The sequence below is a fragment of the Elgaria multicarinata genome, chromosome 18 (genome assembly GCF_023053635.1).
Source record: "Elgaria multicarinata webbii isolate HBS135686 ecotype San Diego chromosome 18, rElgMul1.1.pri, whole genome shotgun sequence".
NCBI classification, from domain to species: Eukaryota; Metazoa; Chordata; class Lepidosauria; order Squamata; family Anguidae; genus Elgaria; species Elgaria multicarinata.
This window is the reverse complement of record NC_086188.1, coordinates 9,552,458-9,572,704: the sequence shown is the minus strand read 5'-3', so window position 1 is coordinate 9,572,704 and position 20,247 is coordinate 9,552,458. Positions and strand designations below refer to the sequence as shown.

General features: G+C 42.2%; 1 protein-coding gene across 13 annotated transcripts in view; it reads right to left on the bottom strand.

Moving 5' to 3' along the window:
* The window catches only part of FBRSL1 (fibrosin like 1), a 721,580-nt gene that overhangs the window by 398,268 nt on the left and 303,065 nt on the right, over positions 1 to 20,247 (bottom strand). For all 13 annotated transcript variants that reach the window (XM_063144094.1, XM_063144088.1, XM_063144096.1 and 10 more), the window contains exon 3: positions 6,195 to 6,296. In XM_063144094.1, coding sequence (XP_063000164.1) covers positions 6,195 to 6,296 — 102 coding nt within the window. The remainder of the gene's footprint in view (positions 1 to 6,194; positions 6,297 to 20,247) is intronic.

Here is a 20,247-nt window from a genome sequence, read left to right as displayed (position 1 = left end):
AGAAGACAATGAGTTTTGTAGCCTTCACAGAAGAGTAAGAGTCCCCACTGTTGGAAATGAGATATAGGATATTAGAGAACAAGGACACATGTACAAACACAAACAAACAAAAAAGTAAATTATGCATGGTGTGGAAAATGTAGATAACAAGACAATTTCTCCCTCTGTCATAATACTAGAACCTGGGGTCCTCTCATGAAAATGATTCAGGATGGATAAAAGGAAGTACTTTTTCATACAGCACATAGTTAAACTATGAAATTCACTACCACAAAATGTAGTGATGGCCACCAATTTGGATGGCTTTAAAAGGGGGTTGGATAAATTCTTGGAGGAGAAGGCTGTCAATCGGTACTAGTCCTGATGGCTATGTGCTACCTCCAGTATCAGAGGCAGCAAGCTTGTGTGCACCAGGTGCTGAGGAACATGGGTGGGATGGTGCTGTTGCACCCGTGTCCAACTTGTGTGTTCATAACTATGACGGTATTTCATTTATATTAAGATGTAACATGTGCATTTGCACTACGTACCAGAAAGAAAGCAAAAGAAAAACTCATTAAAACTCAGAATGAATTCACAGACCCACCAAAATTGGGGCCACTCTATGAACAGAGTGCTGGACTAGATGGACCCTTGGTCTGATCCTGCATGGCTCTTCTTATGTCCTAACCTAAGAGATTCTACTCATAACCAGGCACTGTGTTCAACCCTGAGCCATTTATGCACCTTTTCTCATTCCTGCTTTCTGCCCCCTTCAGATGGATATTTATTTATGCCAGTAACATTCTAAAAACCACTTTGCTCGACCAGCCAGAAGAGAACTGGAAAGAGTGAAAGAAAAAGCCCCTCAAACTGATTCAGTGGAGGCTGACATAATTATTTTGGGGGACGTTAAATCACCAAGAGCAACGACATCACAACACCTCCCAGCTATCGTCTCTAAAGTGGCCACCACCTCTTGCAACATATTTCCTAATCAGCTGGTATTTATGGTTGATATTTTATATTTCCAATTTCCCCCTCAGGGCTCACGAGAACACAGCGCACCTGCCAACCTTTTCGGCTGGGCCCATAATTGCCAATTTGCTCTTTGCCTTAGTATATCACTCAATTTAGCCCTTGCTGTGCCCCTGCATACATCCTGATTCATCTAGATGCCCCCATGACAATTAGAGTGTTAGCTTCAGCTAACTAGGGCAACTATTCTATTAGGGCAGGGAGACAATTATTAGTCTATTTTCCCATCTTGGGGGTGACAAAATTGAGAATCCATGACAATTACATCCAGCAATTCCACACTCCACAGCCGCCTTCTCCTCCTGTTCCCCCTTTCCCCCTCCCTGCTTCCATACATTTCAAATTAACGCAGCTCCACCAACACATTCAAATGTTCTGTGTTTGTGGGGAATGAGGGTCCTATTTAAATGATAATGAGGAACGATCCATTCAATTTAGTGAGGGAGAAAATCCATTAAAAAACCCAGGCAGTTCTTAAGCTGATGGGTCAAGTAAAAGATAAACCCTTTTTTAAAAGCTATTATGTAAGGCTCTGTGTGGATTTTTTTGCAGTGTTCGGGACATCAGGAAAGATTAGGACAATTATGGAACAAGGAGTAGTGAGCAGGGAAGGAAAACAGAACACCCTCTTTCCCTCTTGGGACCACCCCGAACCTCCCCCTATTTAACTTCAATCAAAATAATCAAATGGGCACAGGAACGGGTTGTCTCTTAATTCTCTTGTAATACCATGTGCCTAACTGTGAGGAGAGAAAAGTCTGGTTTTTAAGAACTTAGCTATCGTTCTATAAAAGCTAGATAGGATCATTTCTTTTTCAGACATGTGGGATGGGATAACCAGCATTGCAATGAACTAAAAGGGCCTTCTTTATTTAGATATTATAATTTACTGACAAGCAGACTGTCACCAGAAACTGGTCTGGTTTGGATGTACATATCTTGCCTTAATAAGATGAGATTTGCAAGAGCTTTCTGTCTGTGTGCTTCATCCTGGCCCTCCCCGCCCGTTTTTTCCTATAGTGTGCCGTCAGCCAGCACTTCCTCAGTTAATTAACCATAGTTTCCCATTACATCTGAATGGTAAAACTATCTTTACAAGGAATAGAATAAGTCAGAAACTTAGACCACAGCCTGAAGTGGGTATTAGATCCTAGCTTATTCTGATCCTTGTAACCATAGTTTCCTGGTTCAGATGTAATAGGAAACTACAGTTAATTAACCCAGGAAGTGTTGAATTGCAGAGTGAAAAGGGAGGGAAGAAGGTGTGACCCAAGGACAGAATGTACAGCAGAGGTGGGTAATTTGTGTTCTACCAGATGTTCTGACCTACAACTCCCATCAGTCCTAGCGAGCACAGGCAATGTTGAGGGATCATGGGAGTTGGTGGCCAAAACCTTTGAGGGCGCAAGTTCCTCACCCCTAGCATACAGGCACAAGCTCATGCATATCTTGGTTTGTTAAGCTGACATATAAGCATCTGTTCTGGACGACTGTTTCTTATTTTAAAAACAATCCAATTCCAGACACTTTAATGGAGCTTTGGCAAATTTCCTTTTTAGACTGTTCTGGAGAAGTGGTTACTTATTTTATTATTTGACCTACTCTGTCCCCAATCAGGGCTTAAGGCTGCTTGCAAAATTTTAAAGACAAAACAATAAAAAATGTTCACAACAAAATTAAGGTACTTTGATTACATTCTTGAAATTTGGAGAAGGTTAACTTTGTATGTTATTTTCTCCATCCCAGCATAGAAAAAAGAAAGTGCTACATAATGTCAATATACAGATCCAGGTAAACACACCATGGAAAGCAGATACACACATCCATTTTTCAGTATGTGTGCTTGGGGAAATGGAAGGAAGAAAAATACCTACTTTAATTCATGTCAAATTCATGTTAATCTCTGGTCAATCTTGTCTTAGTCTCCCCCAAACCCAACTGGTAGTGACTCTCCAAGGTCTTAAGCAAGCTAATTTGGTATCTGAGAGCCTTTTAATTGGAGAGGCTGGGAATTGAATCTGGAAACTACTGAGCAAATGATGTTCCCTGCTTCCTTCAGCAAAAGTCAATTGACTGTGGGGCTGTTCATATCGTTTGGTAGCGTAGGCCTTACCAGATGGGCAACAGGAATGGGCAACTGTGGGGCTCCAGATGCTTTGGCCAACAACTCCCATCAGCCCTAGCCAGCAGTCAATGATGTGGGATGATGAGAGTTGTAGGCCAAAACAAGTTGCCCAAACCTGCATTAGAAGAATGTGCCCTCTCTGGTGTGCTCCAAATAAAGGGTCTATGCGTGTTTAAGGCGAGGCACATGCAGGGCTTGTTTGACAGGGAAACAACCCTGAAATAACTCATTGCCTTGTTTAAGCCACAGGGATTGTGTGAACCGGCCCATAATGTTAGCATGTTAATTGAAAACCACTCGCCCCTTTCCATGAAAAGCAACATGGAGGAGGGGGAACTGGAGTGACCTGCTCAGGGACCCAGACAATTTATAGTGAGCATCCTAGAGAGGGAATACGGGGCAAGATGTTAAAAAATACCCCTCCTCTGCACTACAGAAGGAGAGTTCAGAACTGCATTCCTGTTCCTTGTTATAGAGCTACAAAATACTCAGGTTTGGGGCTAGCAGCTCTCTAGCATTGCATAGCACATCAAGAAAAACCCTCAAGGTTGTGGAAGGTGTCCTTTATCCCCTTCTCACTCCTAAACCCCCACCTCACCCTGCTAAAAAGGCCAGCACTGTACTACAAGACTCCTGCTTCAAGATCGCTGAAGACCCCCTTTTTATCGGGTAGGGAGATCCACTGTGGCATGTCTTACAGTTCCCCCTTCTGGGCTGTAATTCTGGATTTATCAGCCTGCCTGCCTGCCTGCCTGCACTTCTGGAACAGTAAAAGAGTTCTGTAGCCTTGGGAGAAAGGGGAATACAGAACGTACCACCCATGGAGCATACCGTTCAAGCAATTACTTTGCCAAATCTCACCTGCAGCACATAGCACCTGGCTCACCAGGATGTTAAAAAGAGCTCTGGAGCCCCAGGGGACCACAGCTGGCCGCTACCACAGGGTAACGCCTTAGACTGTGGACGCTTTGTGGGACTTGCAACTATGTCTATTATTGGGTCTAGACAACATGATAACCCACACTCAAGGGTTGAGTATGGGATGAGTGTGAATTGTTGTTGAACCATGGGTTGTCATTGAACCATGGGTTATTGTGTTGTCTGAACCCACCAATACTAACAAACCATGGTTTGTTAAACACGAACAACTCATGAAGAGAACCTATGATTTGTTTTTTTGGTTCTGAACTATGGGTTGTTTTGGTTAACAAATAATGATTTGTTATTGTGGCTGGGTTCAGACAACACAACAATCCATGGTTCAACAACAACAATGGTTCAACAGCAACCTACACTCAATTTCTGGTCAACAGCTGGTTGGCCATTGTGTGAACAGAATGCTGGACTAGATGGCCCCTTGGTCTGATCTAACATGACTCCTTTTACGTTCCATGACTGGGTAGGCCTTTGGTCTGATCCATCAGGACTCCTCTTATGAGTGACAGAGATTGAAAGAACAAGAGAGAATGAAGAATCATTCGGTGGTTGGTGCATCTTTCGTACAGCCAATGAGGAGATAATTGAAGTTTTGAGAAAAACATCCTGTCACAAAACAAACAAACCCACGGCAGACAAACAAGTTTATTTGCCCAAAAGGGCTTCATCCCCAAACCCCACTTGCTTGCTTTCCTTTCCAATTCACACATGTTTCTTTATCCTGGAATCAGATCGCAGGCACATGGCTGGGATCCCCTGCCCCCCCTCCAACCTCTCTTATTTCTTCCCACCACACAGGCTGTTTATAGCACCCCATTCACACTCAAAACATGTAGAGTGAATTCTACCCACCCACCCCCAACATCACCACCGTCACATTTCGCTGTCAGAGCTGTCAAGCCGAATCCCGCTTTAATCTGCCAGAAGCACTTCTCTGCTGACATTTTTAATAAATACTTTCAGCTTTTAAACACATTTGTAGGAGCCATTTTACCCCCTCCTCTCTCTCTCTTTCTCTCTCCTCCTTCTCCTTCTTCAAGAGAATAAGCTTTGAAAGCCTTAATAGCAAATACATTACACTTATCAAAGGCTTCCCCCCCTTCCCGTATTTTTTTTTTTTTTTGCATCCCGAAACAGAGGTAGTGTTTTCAATTTTAAAGCTAAATTAACTGTCCAATTGAATTTGGCTGTTGTGAACTGCTTTTCCTGTGACAGGTTTTAGTTATGAAGCATATTTCACATTAATAGAACTCAACATGAAAACCCACTCTCTCTGGGACGTAACTGTGGCTCGCCATTGAAATGTTAAATTTAATATTTCAGACATGCCTTGTGCCAGTGTTTGATTATTGTTCGTCATTTAAATCTCTCCTAACGGGGAAGGTCCTAATTAGCAAAAAAACATGTTTTAATGAAGGCGAAATGCTAATTGCTAACACAAAAAAGCCTTCACATAAAATTATCCCAGCACTTCCATTGATTTCTTGGTGATTGAAAAAAAGAAAGGGAGGGAGGGAGGGGGAGAGAGAGAGAGAGAGAGAAGCAGCAGCCCATTTGTGTGTTTACACACTAAGCCACCGTTTGCTTTTGTTTTATCATAACATTTCACTCAAAAACAGCACTTGGGTTTTTCAGAGAAAGCCATTCCCTACCCCTCCTGCCTCACCTCACCAACCCGGCATCCCCTTCCTCAGAGCACGAGGCATAAAAATAGATGAGGCCATCCATGCAAGCCAGAATAATTAGACAATGGACATGTTTTTTTTAAGCAACATAAAAAGAAATTTCTCTCTCTCTCTCTCTCTCACACACACACACACACACACACACACACACACACACACCTTTTCTTCTGAAAGAAATAATCTTGAGCCACTTTCCTCCCAGGAATAACGATTCCATTTTGTTTTCCCCGTCTCTGATCTTTCACTTATCATATTATTTGCGCTATGATTATAGTGTTTGCAAGGGAGCTCAGCCACTTATGCCATAACACTCAATCATGAAATGGGGGTGGGGGAAAGTTATTACAGTGACCTCTGGATGCCAACGTTTGTTCAGCGAGATTTATCAAATTGCCGCAACGCAGCGCCGCTGCCTTCTTGAAGGTACTCACATCGCTGAGGCAGTCCCTGGAGCTGCTGAGCTGAGAGCTCGTGGCCTCCCGGATGCTGTCATCCTCACTGTTTCTGCCACTCCGTTTTGCCGGGACCTTCATCTGCAGGGAGCAAGAGACATTGGCGTGTTAGGAAAGCATGTTCAGTCCCTTCAGCATCAGCCAAAAAGCACCGGGAGCCTACCTGAGAGGTGGCATGAGGGCACAACCTTCCATGCTTCTAGACCACCTTAGAAACAGCTGACACAACTGTGTGTCTGTCCAAATGGTCCTCCAGGAAGCCATTGGGGAACCAATTGCACTAAGCGTTTGTTGAGGGTTCTGAAGACATTGTCTCAGCAATCCTTTCAACTGCACTGTATGGTAGACCAATATTATTAGCATCCAGAGACTACTTATACTCCAACTGTCTTTATCTCACAGGAAGCTGCCTTGTACCAGGTCATAAGAATGTAAAAAGAGCTATGCTGCATCTGACCAACGGTTCATCTAGTCCAGGACTCTGTTCACACAGTGGCCAACCAGCTCTCGACCAGGAAACCACAAGCAGGGCATGGTGCAACAGCGCCCTCCCACCCATGTTCCCCAGCAACTACTTTTTGCCTCTGATACTGGAGTTAGCACACAGCTATCGAGACACCTGTGAACATTTTCAGTCCCCATTAAGAACATACGAAGAACCATGCTGGATCAGACCCAGCATGTATCTAATCCGGATCACGAGTTCAATTACTGTTTTTAAAGCTCAATTGAAAACTCTTCTTTTTTCTACAGCTTTTAGAACTTGAACTTGTTCCTACTTCCACACTGTTAGTTTTATTGTCCCCTGTGCCTATTTGGTGCATTCTCTTCCCTCTCTTATTGTTCTATTATGATTTTATTAGAATGCAAGCCTATGTGGCAGGGTGTTGCTGTTTTATTCTTTTAATATGTACAGCACCATGTACATTCACGGTGCTAAATAAATAAATAAATAATCCAGCACTGTGTTCACAGCCGTTGACCAGGAATCCACAAGCAGGACATGAATACAACTGCACACTCTGCCCCTGTACCCCAGCAACTGGTGTTAAGGTCAGACTTTTTGTCCATCTAGTCCAGGATCTCAGCCAGAAAAGGATTTTCCCACCACTGCTACCTGACACCCTTTTAACTGGAGTTGCCAGGGACTTGCTGCAAGTAAAGTGTTTCCTCTGCTACTGATCTATTGTACTTCCCCTGTGTTCTGGTCCCTCCCCCACCCTGGTAAATCACTGCTCCTGATTTGGTTAAAATGCTCATGTGAGTTGCTAGCGTACAGGAGGGTGCAAGACTCTAGACCAGTGGTTCTCAACCTTCCTAATGCCGCGACCCCTTAATACAGTTCCTCATGTTGTGGTGACCCCCAACCATAAAATTATTTTTGTTCTTTTCCATACGATCCATTGTCATGGGATGGTTTGCTAATGAAAATAATACATAACAATAGCTTTAATAATACAAAAGATGATACATGCCATAGTTCAGTCAATACAGTTTCCTAAGACCATCGGAAATATGTGTTTTCCGATGGTCTTAGGCGACCCCTGTGAAAGGGTCATTCGACCCCCAAAGGGGTCCCGACCCACAGGTTGAGAACCGCTGCTCTAGACTAACCACATTCCATGAGACTCTGGATCCAACTATACAATACCCTTTTTAGATGCAGTGGCCAGAATTGTACAAAGTATTTGAAGTGAGGTCGCACCATAGATTTGTATAAGGGGGGGGTATGATCTTGGCAGTTTTATTTCGATTCCTTTCCTAATTATGCCTAAAATGGATTTTGCCTTTTTCACAGCAGCCTCACACTGGGTCAGCTCTGCCATGTTCATATTCTCGTATGACCTAAAATTCATCCTGAAATTTTAGGTTTGGGAGGTTTATTGGCCTGCCTACCTTGCAGAAATATAGGGTGCATTAACTCCTCACCTGCTTTATGTTCTTATTTCAATAGGTTTTAGGGTAGCACAGTCATCTCTATGCCAACTTTGCTCTCTTTCTATCCAAAGTTTGTACAGGGAAAACTGCACACTTCCAGCTCACATGAAAAAGCAAATTGAGAGAATCTGACCTAACAAGGACTTGCGTGGGCAAGCAAATTAGAAGCATCACTGCTGCCATTAACCTTTCAGAGTAAATATCAATTATTAAACTTGCTCCGGTACCTCTGTCCCCTGCTTGCTGCTGTGAATTAAGAGGGTCATCAGGCTTTTCGACAGATCTTGTTCATTTACACCTGCTGCCTGCCAGCAGGGGAGCCCACACCCCCGCTGCCAGAGCACCAAGCCAACCTGCTTTAATTCATTGGTAATTACCTTAATGAGACACACACAGGACTGAACTGGGAGAAGAAGTTGTTTAGCTAAATGCAATGTATTGGTTTCGGTGCCACCCCTTGGCAGATATGGCTATAAATGCACCTGCTGGGGGAGCTTGTTTCTTCAAGTTGCTCCTTGGTTGATAGCTTGCATTTACTGGTTCTCACCGATTCATGGAGAGAAATGCAACCCAACACTATCTTTTCCAAACCGACTTTAAAAAAGAAAAGGTCAGAAGGGTTCCAGCCCTAAGTTGTTGTTGGATTACAACTGTTTCTGCTATACCATCCCTCAATTTAATCCCCCAAACAGAAACTTAGCCTAATTATGTGAAAGCACAGCTCAAAACAGACTATCACAGTCCACTAGGCATACTCCAAAAGAAGGAAATGCATCACCAAAGAAAAGAGGACAAATGAAAATGGAGTTGTATAAAATTAGCATATATCAATAAGTATAGATGCACTTTTAGAAATAATTACTAACGTTTAAATAGAAATGCAATCCTTCTCGACATAGTGGGTAAAAACGTGACTAGGTTAGTCAGCTCAGTCTACTGTTTAGGTGCCAACTTTGGTGGGCAACTTCAAGGTCTCTGCTGCCTGCTTAAAGGTCTCTGCCATTTTAAAGTAGACTTGGGAGGTGGAGAGACCTTCAAAATAAGACGACTGACCTCTGACAGGCAACTGTAAAGTAGGCTGTCTTATAACTGTCCTAAAACAAGCACACACACACACCTTGACTGGAAAGTCCACTTGGTTTCCCGGTCAGCTGGATTGAGTAGGTCCCCAAGTTCAGTTGCTTCCATGTGAAACTGGCCTAGGTAGAAATGCTGCTTTCCTTGCAGCACAGAGCCTGACATGATAGAATAGGTGAGGGCAGAGAGCCAAGGGAAACCAGAGGAGAAAACCAGCAAGGCACGAATAGCTCCAACCCTTTTACAGACTCCAGGTGCTCACGGGTAATCCCAAGCTACAGTCCCGGCCAAGAATTATGAACCACACGCCGTTGGACATCATGTAGTGTGATTAAACATCATAACTCATTCCAGCAATAACTTCTGCTCTCATTATATCCCAGCTTTCCTTTCCTCTTGCGGCCATTGCTTTTTTTGTTTTTCTATATTTAATTGTAATTCTTTCTTTCTTGTAAAGGGGTGGAGCAGACCCACCCCCTTCCTTATCAGAACATTACTATCCCCGCAACTGACATTTAATCAAAACAGCTCTGCTCTCTGTTTAACTCTAGCACCCCCTCCCAGGCCCATGTCATCAGAAACCACCCCCAAAAATGTTTTGCACCTATTTTCAAATTGCAGGCATGTTGCCCTCTGCTCGTTATTAATAAATACACTTTGATTTATCAAAAGCTCCCTTTTGAGTGCCACTGGGGGCCCTCGGGGCAAAAGGAGACAAATTCTTTTCTTAAGTTGTTCTGAAAGGTGCTGGGCCCGGCGACCCTCACCCCCATTAACCTACCAAAGCTAGTTCGCTCCTACTGGGAGCTCTGCAGCTTGAACAGCGGCACACTCGGACTGATCTTGTGCCATCTCAATATATTTGTTCATTATCTTGCGCACACACAGAAGCATTTGGAAATGTACTTGGGGCACAGGCCAAATTGAATCATCTGCCTTCATTTTCCACACGATCTGAAGCTACAGCTGCTACAACAGGCTGTGGGATTTTTTTTCTCCCCCTTCCCCCCCCCCCCCCGGCCACATTTTTTTTTGGTAAAAACAAAACAAAAAACAAAACAAAAAACCAACTCTCTTAAATCCACAGCCATCTGCTTTACTTTTTCTTTTTGTTTAAGTTTAGTTCTCGCATTTTTCGGTTGAAAGGGAAGTCTCACAATCAACTTTAGGAAGATTCAATTTTTGCCACAGGAAAGAGAGGGAGAAGGATGAAAAAAGATGAGGGAGACCCCTACAAGTTAGGGATAATTCACATGGATGACCCATGACAAGTGTCTGCACAGCAAAGGTACAAGATGAGCAAATATGCATGCAGACAATCTGATTCCCATGCCCATTATTGTTGTAGCATTTCAGACTATAGAACACAATTCAATCCACCATGCGTTTATCATGATGAATCTTACCTCCAAGGAGCTCAGGGTGGAGTACATGGAGGTAATCTCTCCAGTGATGTAAGAACATAAGAAGAGCCATGCTGGATCAGGCCAAGGGCCAATCTAGTCCAGCTTTCTGTTCACACAGTGGCCAACCAGCAGGACGTGAGTACAAGAGCGCACACACCCGCCCATGTTCCCCAACAACTGGTGTATAGAGGCATAGGTAGGTAGATTAGGCAGAGTGTGCATGAGGCTACTTATGGACACCCAGTCAGCTTCATGGCTGCACAGGGCTTCTAATGAAGGTTTCCCCCAATGCTTAAGTTGTAAGAGCAGCCATGCTGGATCAAATCAACAGTCCATCTAATCCAGCACTCTGTTCACACAATGGCAAACCAGCTGTTGGCCAGGAATCCACAAGCAGGACACGGGTGCAATAGCACCCTCCCGCCCATTTTCCCCAGCAACTGGTGTATATAGGTTGGCTGCCTCTGACACTGGAAGTATCATAGAGCCACCAGGACTAGTAGCCATTGATAGCTTTCTCCTCCAGTTCAATGCAATATCTATTACACCATACCAGTAAGCCACAAAGTGCAGTCAGTACATTTAGACAGAAAAATAAACTATGTTTTATCGTATGATCCTTGGGCTTATGTGTTCCTCCATCTTTTTCATTCTTCTGCACAGTCGTGAGGAAGAAATCAAAGATTTTCACTTCTGTTTTCAATTAACCACAGTTTAGCACTTTGTCCAAAACCCAAACTATGGTTAATCTTAACTATGGTTAATTGAAAAAGCCAGCTCCATAAACCAAGGTTTGAAGATAGGTTATTTCAGGAAAGCATGGTTACAACTAACCACCGTTTGTCCAGGTCCTGACACCATGAGTACAAAATCTCTGTACTATCACTTGTTTGAAGTTTAATCTTAAGTATGCAGTCTCTGCAGGTTTCAGGAGTCATAAGATATATGCTTTTTAAAAATGGCAATAGATAAAGACACACACACTGCATGAAATCTTTACAACTGTCCAGTCTAATTAAAAATATCTAGGAAATTAGGTGGAAGCATATTGCGCAGGTGAAGTCATTAGGATTGCAGTTGTAATTGATTTTGTGGCAAACGATACATGCTACGCCAAGCTCAGTACAGAAGATGAAGAGTGTACCAAAATAATAAACGTCTGCTCTTTCCAAAATGGGGTAAAAGTCAGTGAGCTGCCTCAATTTTTAAAGCTTGAAGCAAAGCAAACCATTTGGCTTTATAAACGCATTTCTTTGAGTCTTAAAAAAAAGAAAAGCGTCCATGTATCAAAACAAGATGGAATCAGCTAAACATATTACATCTGACTTGTTTCCTTGAAAATCCAGCCCTAATGCATTCTAACAGAATTTATCTATCCCAAGCATACCTCATAATGAGATCAACTGGGAAAAATATCGGGCTTGTTTGTATATTTTATACGTGCTCTAACTTGGCAGTTTGGAGATTATGTATTCCCCAGGTCCCTCCTTAAATCGTTTCACACACTGCAATTTGATTTTCTTTGCTTGCCCTTTTCCACATTTTTTTCCTGTACATTTTATTGAGTTCTGGCTCACAGGGCAACATTCCCTTTGAATTAAGGGTGCAATCTTTTTTCCTCTCAATAAGGATATGTGGCATAGAAAAGCAACGTTACGGTTTGAAAATTTTATGATTGAAAGAGGACTCTGGTGTTTGTGTGTGTGTGTTTGTGATGTGTGTTTTAAATCCACTGAAAAGGCAATGCCTGCAATACTAAGACACGTATATTTTCTGCTGTCACCTGTGAATTGCGATGCACTGTGAATGCTCACAAAGAGAGACCACTCCTGGGTGACTGCAGCAATATGCCTCTGTTGGAAATGGATGTAATGCTAAGTAATGTTTCTAACTGGATGGGACAGCTACAAATCTTGCAAAAGGCAGTGTTAAATTTATAAAGAGATAGGCTTGGGCCTAAAGTCTGACTATACTTTCTGAGTGTATAGTCAATGGAATACAAATGCTTAACTCTTGTGCTCAGTTCCGCTGAGTACAACACAAGAATAGGTGGCTTTAAATCAATGGGATTAAAACCAAGGGTAGGCGCAAAGTCAGTTGGGAACTATTGGTAGATGACTGGATGAATTGCAGGCATGTGTTGTCTTTTACAGAGGGCAGTCCTCTATTTGAAGTCCTGTCCTGTTCAATTCCAGCTTAAAGGTAAAGCCAGTATAAAATGATAGATCAGGATCCTGCTATCCCATTTCATACCTGGCTTTGGCTGGTGGACCTTGGGGCACTAGTGAAAAACTAAGAAAATCTCACGACTGTTCTCTAACCTCCTATAGTAAATGACTTACAGCAAAAGAACACATGAGTTGCTTTTCCACCTCAGGATACAAATAAATAAATAAATAATATCTTTAAAAGGAACTCTAGCAAATCTGCCATCTAAACCTTGATAGAAAAAATATGTTTAAAATGCCAATGAAATAAAATAGCTCTTTTATATTTAGGTATTGATAAAAAGTTTTTAAAAAGCAGTAAGTAGATGGGAACTGTACCGTCTTAAGTGCCAAGAATTTTCCAATAGCAAGGCTGATAATTAGTGGTTAAAGCAGTATCTCAGATTGAGGTGGAAAATAGATGTTCATGCTGTTTGGTTGGCAGGACTCATAAATTTCCCACAAACATAAATGCAATACATAACCTATTGTATCATAATATAATATTGTAATATAAAAAGGTGTTGTACATGTTATGTTTGACTTCAGAAAGGCTCAAAAGTCAAATATTTTCCCACATTTGCTTCTTCTACACCAGTGGTTCTCAACCTTTTTTGCTCCATTCCCCACTTTCACCATTGTTCAGAATATAATTCCCCCCTTCCCAAGATAGTCTAACTCAAAAAGTGCATTCCAAATAATATGCATATAATATTGAAAATCTTTTATTTTTTTTCTATATTAGTCCCATTTAAAGGGGCAATGCAAAGCATGACCCCTTTTACATTCTCAGCTCCCATGCTTTGCGTTGCCCCTTTAAATGGGAAGCTTGAAACTTCTAGGACTGCGAGAGAGGGAGGGAAAAGAGAGCAAAGGCCTGGCTTTTGCAGACGACATGACACTTTTCTGGGATGTTTTTAATAACATGTGTAGGAAGACATAATCTATAGGACATCACACTTTGCTGAATAGTGGCCCCAATTCCGCCCCATGAACCCTAAAATCCCGCCCCCCCCCCGTTGAGAACCCATGTTCTACACAGAAAAGCAGGCCTTAATTCATTGTATTTGATAAAGACACTTGAAAATTCAGTTTTAAGACACATAGAATTTAACATGCAAATATTGAATTCTAATTTCATTTTAAACTTGGTTTTTATCATCATTTTTAAGTGACACAATGTAACTGATTTTTTTAAAAAAGTAGATCTACATTTTAAAATTTGATTTCTTAATAAAACATTATTGACTTTTATCCACTTTTATATAATGAGAATGCTTAACTTTTCCAGTAGCCTTTAGGAAAAAAGTGGTGGGCAGGGGGAGAAAAGAAATGGAAGCGTGTGCAAAACTCTCATGCACCAGAGAGAGACAAATGACATGCAAAAATATACAGATAATTTTTTACAAAGATGATGAATCGCCCGATTCCATCAATGTTTAAAATGCTGATTACTGGAAAACAAGTGCTGCTGGATATAACTCAAACATCAGCAAGGCAGAACATGATGTGTTAGGATGAGACCCAGAGAGTAAGTTAGCCAGTGTTTACACAATACTTTTTTCAACATCACACAGAGAAACGATGAGAACCGACAGCTTTAATGTTGCTGTCATCTGCGCATAAAGATACCATCTATTAAAGGCTAATATCAAACAGCTGAGATCTTCAAAGCAACTGTAAATTTAATATACATATTAAATTGTCCAATTGCAGCACAAGACATCTCATAATGTTACAGAACCCAACCAAGAAAAACCATCCTTCAATTTACCGATGTGTTTCCTTGATGCAATGGATAGTCATTCATCAAACGTTAGTAGTCGTGAATCAGACGAGAGCATGTGTGTGTACACATGCACGCGCACACACAGGAAATCTGGAAAACAGCTTTACTGAAACGATCTGCAAATCTGGACTTGGACCAGGAAGTGTCATGGGCAGCTCCCAAGCCTTGAGTGGACACAGAGGCTTTGCAGAATGGATCCCAAACAGTGTACTCAAGAGCCAAATTGGGAGACAAGCTGGGTTTGGATGGATGGGTTGGCAAACCGGCCATTCCTGCTTCCTTTTGTGGGGCTTCTGGGAGGCTAGGGGCCAACTGGAGCAGAGCACAGCTGGAGATAATTTAGGTAGATAGAGCCTAGCCAAAGTCCAGTAAGACTGACTTGAGGAGTGATTGTTGGCTGCAAGGGTATTACAAAATGCATAATGGATAAAATACGTGCTTAAGAGCAAATGGAGCCTGAGCTGAAACGACAGGGAATATTACGAGCAGCTTCACTAAGAGATGATGGTCCGGCTTTTCTCTGTTTATCACAGTAGCCAGAATCTTATCCTTTCCTCCTTCAGGTCCAGAACTGCCATTCAAGCAAGGAAGCTATTCCTTGCCATTCAAGCAAGGAAGCTATTCAAGCAAGGAAGCTATTTCTAGCATCATCCTGTTCTGATGATGCTAGAAGCCCTACCTTGTTCACCAAGAGAAACGTGGAGGGAACGAAGTTCTGTCAAACAACATCCAGCACCTGAAGCTAATAGCAGATTCCCAGATTTTACAGGACACAGGAACTATCTCGGTTTAGAGCTTCCTGAGAAGTCAGATGTTGATACAGCACAGTCTGAAGTCAACTGAGCCCTTGTATCTCTCAAGCAGAGCTTCCTTCTTGCCAGAGTCCTACCCTTCAAGCAAGCCTGCAGGGAATTTGGATCATTCCCATGATAGAAGGAGCTTTGCACTCTCAGACCATACACCCTCTGCCTTGTCCAATAGGAATCTCTTCGAGACTAAACAGTGTTTAGTCTCTAAGAGATATGTTTGCACAGAAACAAGTCCAACATGCCTAATCCGAAATCCCAGTGTATTTGGGATTGCAGCCTTACAGCACAATCCTATGTATGTATACTCAGGTGTAAAAGCCATAGAGTTCAATGGGCCTTACTTCCTGGTAAGTGTGTATAAGACTGCAGCATAAATTTCTCATTCTTAAAAACACTCAGTTTTCTTAGAATGCATCAGCATTCAATTAAATGGCTCCAAATTGGCCTTCACCACTCTGGGTCCCTGAAGATATTTTGGACTACAACTCATTAGTCAGCCCCAACCAGCATGGCCAATGGTCAGGGACGATGTGAATTGTAGTCCAAGCATTTGGAGGGACCCAGGTTGGGGAAGGCTTCTTTTCATCTATAACGGGCAACATTATGAACTCAGGTGAAAGATTGGCATTCATGTCCTTAACTTTTGTGGCTCCAGGAATATTTAGTGGATGTTACTTTGCATTGTTTGAAACGTATATTGTTTCTTATACTGTAGGGTGACCATATGGAAAAGAGGACAAGGCTCCTGTATCTTTAAAAGCTGTATAGAAAAGGGAATCTCAGCAGGTGTTATTTGTATGCATGCAGCACCTGGTGAAATTCCTTCTTCATCACAACAGTTAAAGCTGCAGGAGCCCTGTCCTCTTGGCCAGATACAAAAGAGGGCAGGGCTCCTGCAGCTTTGTGATGAAGAGGGAATTTCACCAGGTGCTGCATGCATACAAATGACACCTGATGAAATTCCCTTTTCTATACAACTGTTAAAGGTACATATGGTCACCCTATTATAGTGTACTCATACAGCTCACCCAATGTCAGTAATTAACCCCATGCACCTAGTATAAGGATATCATCACAGAACATGCTGAAAGTAGCATAAATGTTGCAGAAAAAGCAACCCAGGTCTCTGAAGAATCTTATACTTCAAACCTACAATCTCGAATATTATATATATACCCTATTTCTTCGATTCTAAGATGCACTTTTTTCCCCATATAAACATCTCTAAAAATAGGGTGCGTCTTAGAATCGCGGGTGTGTCTTAGGGTTTTTTTCTCTGTTGGTGGTACTGAAATTAGTGTGTGTCTTACAATCGATGGCGTCTTACAATCGAAGAAATACTGCTTCTATAACCTAAGCTACTTTGCTTTCTGTTGGCTTTTGGGAGTTACAGCTTGTTACGAACACCCAAACTGTTCTCCTGACAGAGTCTATAGAACAAAAAATTAAATTACAATAAATGGCAGATGTTTTTCCTGATATTCTATCAACATTTTATTAGCTTCAATACACTCACACACACTTGTATAGCTTCTGTATGGAATGTATATATATTTAACGTTACTGGAAAAAAATTCATTTCCTATCCTGACAGACAAATATTTAAAGATGTTCTTGTTTAAATTTGAGTTCAGTGCATTCCACCGGCGATACAGCAAAAATGTCAGACAAATGCTGAAAATATGAACTTAACATTTTGAATTGAACGATGCTTTCGCCGCCATACTCACCCAGCTCCAGTTAAAGTCAGCAGGAAAATGCGAACCGTTTGTCTCAATTTTTAAGCGTAAAATGGTTAAAAGGTTTAATAAATGGACAACACTGTGAACGTCTGGCTGTCCCCCTAGATCACTTAAAAAACAGTCAGCAGCCCAGATGCCCAGGTCTTTACTGAGGTAATAAAGCTGAAATGTGTACCACCTGAGCCCCCGTGATGTACCATTTCGCCTCGCAGGTGGGGGTTGACACTATAGTCTCCCCTCCCCCCAAAATATATAAAATTACTATGCCACGGAGGGGGCTTGGCTAGCTGTACCCATTCACCGCAATGGCCTGGTTCAGACAACACACCAAACCATGCTGCTTAACCACAAAATGGTTAAGGGGGTGCAACCATTTTGTGGTTAAGCAGCATGGTTTAGCGCAGCGGTTCTCAACCTGTGGGTTGGGACCCCTTTGGGGGGTCGAATGACCCTTTCACAGGGGTCGCCTAAGACCATCGGAAAACACATATTTCCGATGGTCTTAGGAAACTGCATTGACTGAACTAATTATTAAAGCTATTGTTATGTATTATTTTCATTAGCAAACCATCCCATGACAATGGATCGTGTAGAGAAGAACGAAAATAATTTTATGGTTGGGGGTCACCACAACATGAGGAACTGTATTAAAGGGTCGCGGCATTAGGAAGGTGTTGAGAACCGCTGGTTTAGCGTGTTGTCTGAACCAGGCCAGTGACTACTTGACTTATGTGGAACAATTTCTAATGGGGCTTGCGCCTCCTCAACCCGTTACAGTCAGAAGTATGGTTCTGGTTCACCCCTCAGTGAGAAACGGGGCCTATGGTTCATGTTAAGGCGGCTGCTTTGAGTGCTTTCTGTGAGGCGGGAGTGAAGGCCACCGGTTCACCCTTACCGTTAAATGTGTTCGAACTACCCTCGTAACGTTGGCCACTTAGGACACGCGAAGACAAATTCCCCCTCAGGAATACTTCAGGGGACGCATCCTGTTCGCTCCATAGTTAGCATCCTGAGGCGACGGGGGTGGGGTGGGGTGGGGGGGAGGGGGAGAGCCCTTCCCCTCCCCCGCTGCCATATGAATAATTAATGCCCCGGCACTCCAGGTGAAGCCGCTCGATAATGTTCTGCCCTGAATAGCTAAAAAGCAGCGACAATTATTTCTGTTAATTATCGCCATGTTTTGCTCGGTGATTAACATTCACGGCTGAGGAACAGGGAACACATTTTTCTGAAGTCGCACTGTGATAAGGACAAACACGGGACCCTATGGAATTGTTGTTTATCACTTAATATTAAAAATAAATAAATAAAAAAATACCCGGATCAGCTGAATTAGATGAAGAGCCAGGGGATAAATACAAGCTGAGGCGGTTTGATGCCGGCGGCTGTGATTGGAGGCTGACTGAGAAAGGGTGTGTGTGGGGGGGTTTGGCCTAAAAATTATTATTATTATTATTATTTATTTATTTATTTATATAGCACCATCAATGCAAAAATAAGGCTTTGCTTATGGGGCTTCTGTCCCCTCCAGCCAATAGGATTTACTACCAAAACTAGGGTGACCATATGAAAAGGAGGACAGGGCTCCTGTAACTTTAACAGATCTATTGAAAAGGAAATTTCAGCAGTGGTGGTTTCAATATATGGTTTCAATATATGGTTTCAATATATGAACCATATATTTCATTTGTATATATGGGGAACCTGGTGAAACTTCCTCTTCATCACAACAGTTAAAGCTGCAGGTGCCCTGCCCTCTCTTAAATCTGGTCACTCTAGTATAGCTCCTGCAGCTTTAACTGTGGTGATGAAGAGGGAATTTCACCAGGTTCTCCATATATACAAATGACACCTGCTGAAATTTCCTTTTCAATACAACTGTTAAAGATACAGGAGCCCTGTCCTCCTTTTCATATGGTCACCCTACCAAAACTGGCTAGTGCCAACTATTTATTTAGCACAAAACATTAATCTCCACCCTCGTCAGTATAAACCTATAGTCACTATACTATAAGGAATACAATGTATATTCCACGCCCCCTCCACCAGAGCCAGGTGAAGGCCTCTTTAGTTCTCCGGGCTTTAAAATTGTGAACTTTTTGAATCCCCCAAATTGTAGATGCCTTGTATACTTTTCACAGTGTTGTACATTTCTCCGTGCTGCTTTACTCTCTGCTGCTGAAATTGTTAGGCTGTTTTCCCCTCCTAATGCTTGATTTTTTAAAAAAATGTTGTTTCTTCTGTGATTATTATTGTATTGTAGCGTTTTATGTTTTGTAAGCCGTCCAAAGGACACAGTTATTGGGTGTTATATAAATGCTGTTAATAAATAACATAATAAATAAATAAATGTTGCAAAAGGGTCACAATGTTTACAAAAGGTTGTAAAGTGGGGGGTGGGGAATGTTATTGACATGATGAGAACCATGATTCCCAGAACAGGGGTGGATTAACAGATTAAATATGTTAATGTGTCAACCTCTGAACAAACTCAAGTCCCTGGTGAAGCCAAATTAACTTAGGGCCATGGAAGAAAATGCACAATAATGTTTCTGCACCGGTTATCTAAAATTACAGCGAGTTCAAAGATTGGTGGCAGCTGTTTTATTGCTGGACATTTCTTGAACCCTTTCAGTAGCCAATGTGCTTCACATTGTTTAGCTTTGATATTATACATACTGTGCAGGTTCCACTTCCTCCAATGCAATAACTCCTTCTGGCAGAAGAAGTTCCTTCCATTAGAGGAAGGGAACTGCCTGTGGATACAAGAGGCTGGTTCGAATTGCGACTGAATGATGTGATCTGCACTGGACATAGGTTTGGAGTCTGTTGCCCTGTAAAATATGGGGCATGTAAGAAATGGAGTTTTCCTGCAAGAAAAGCACTTTCCTGGAAGCTAGTGTGGTTCACAGAATCATAGAATAATAGAGTTGGAAGGGGCCTATAAGGCCATCAAGTCCAACCCCCTGCTCAGTACAGGAATCCACCTGAAAGCATATCTGACAGATGGTTTTCCAGCTGCCTCTTGAATGCCTCTAGTGTGGGAGAGCCCACCACCTCCCTA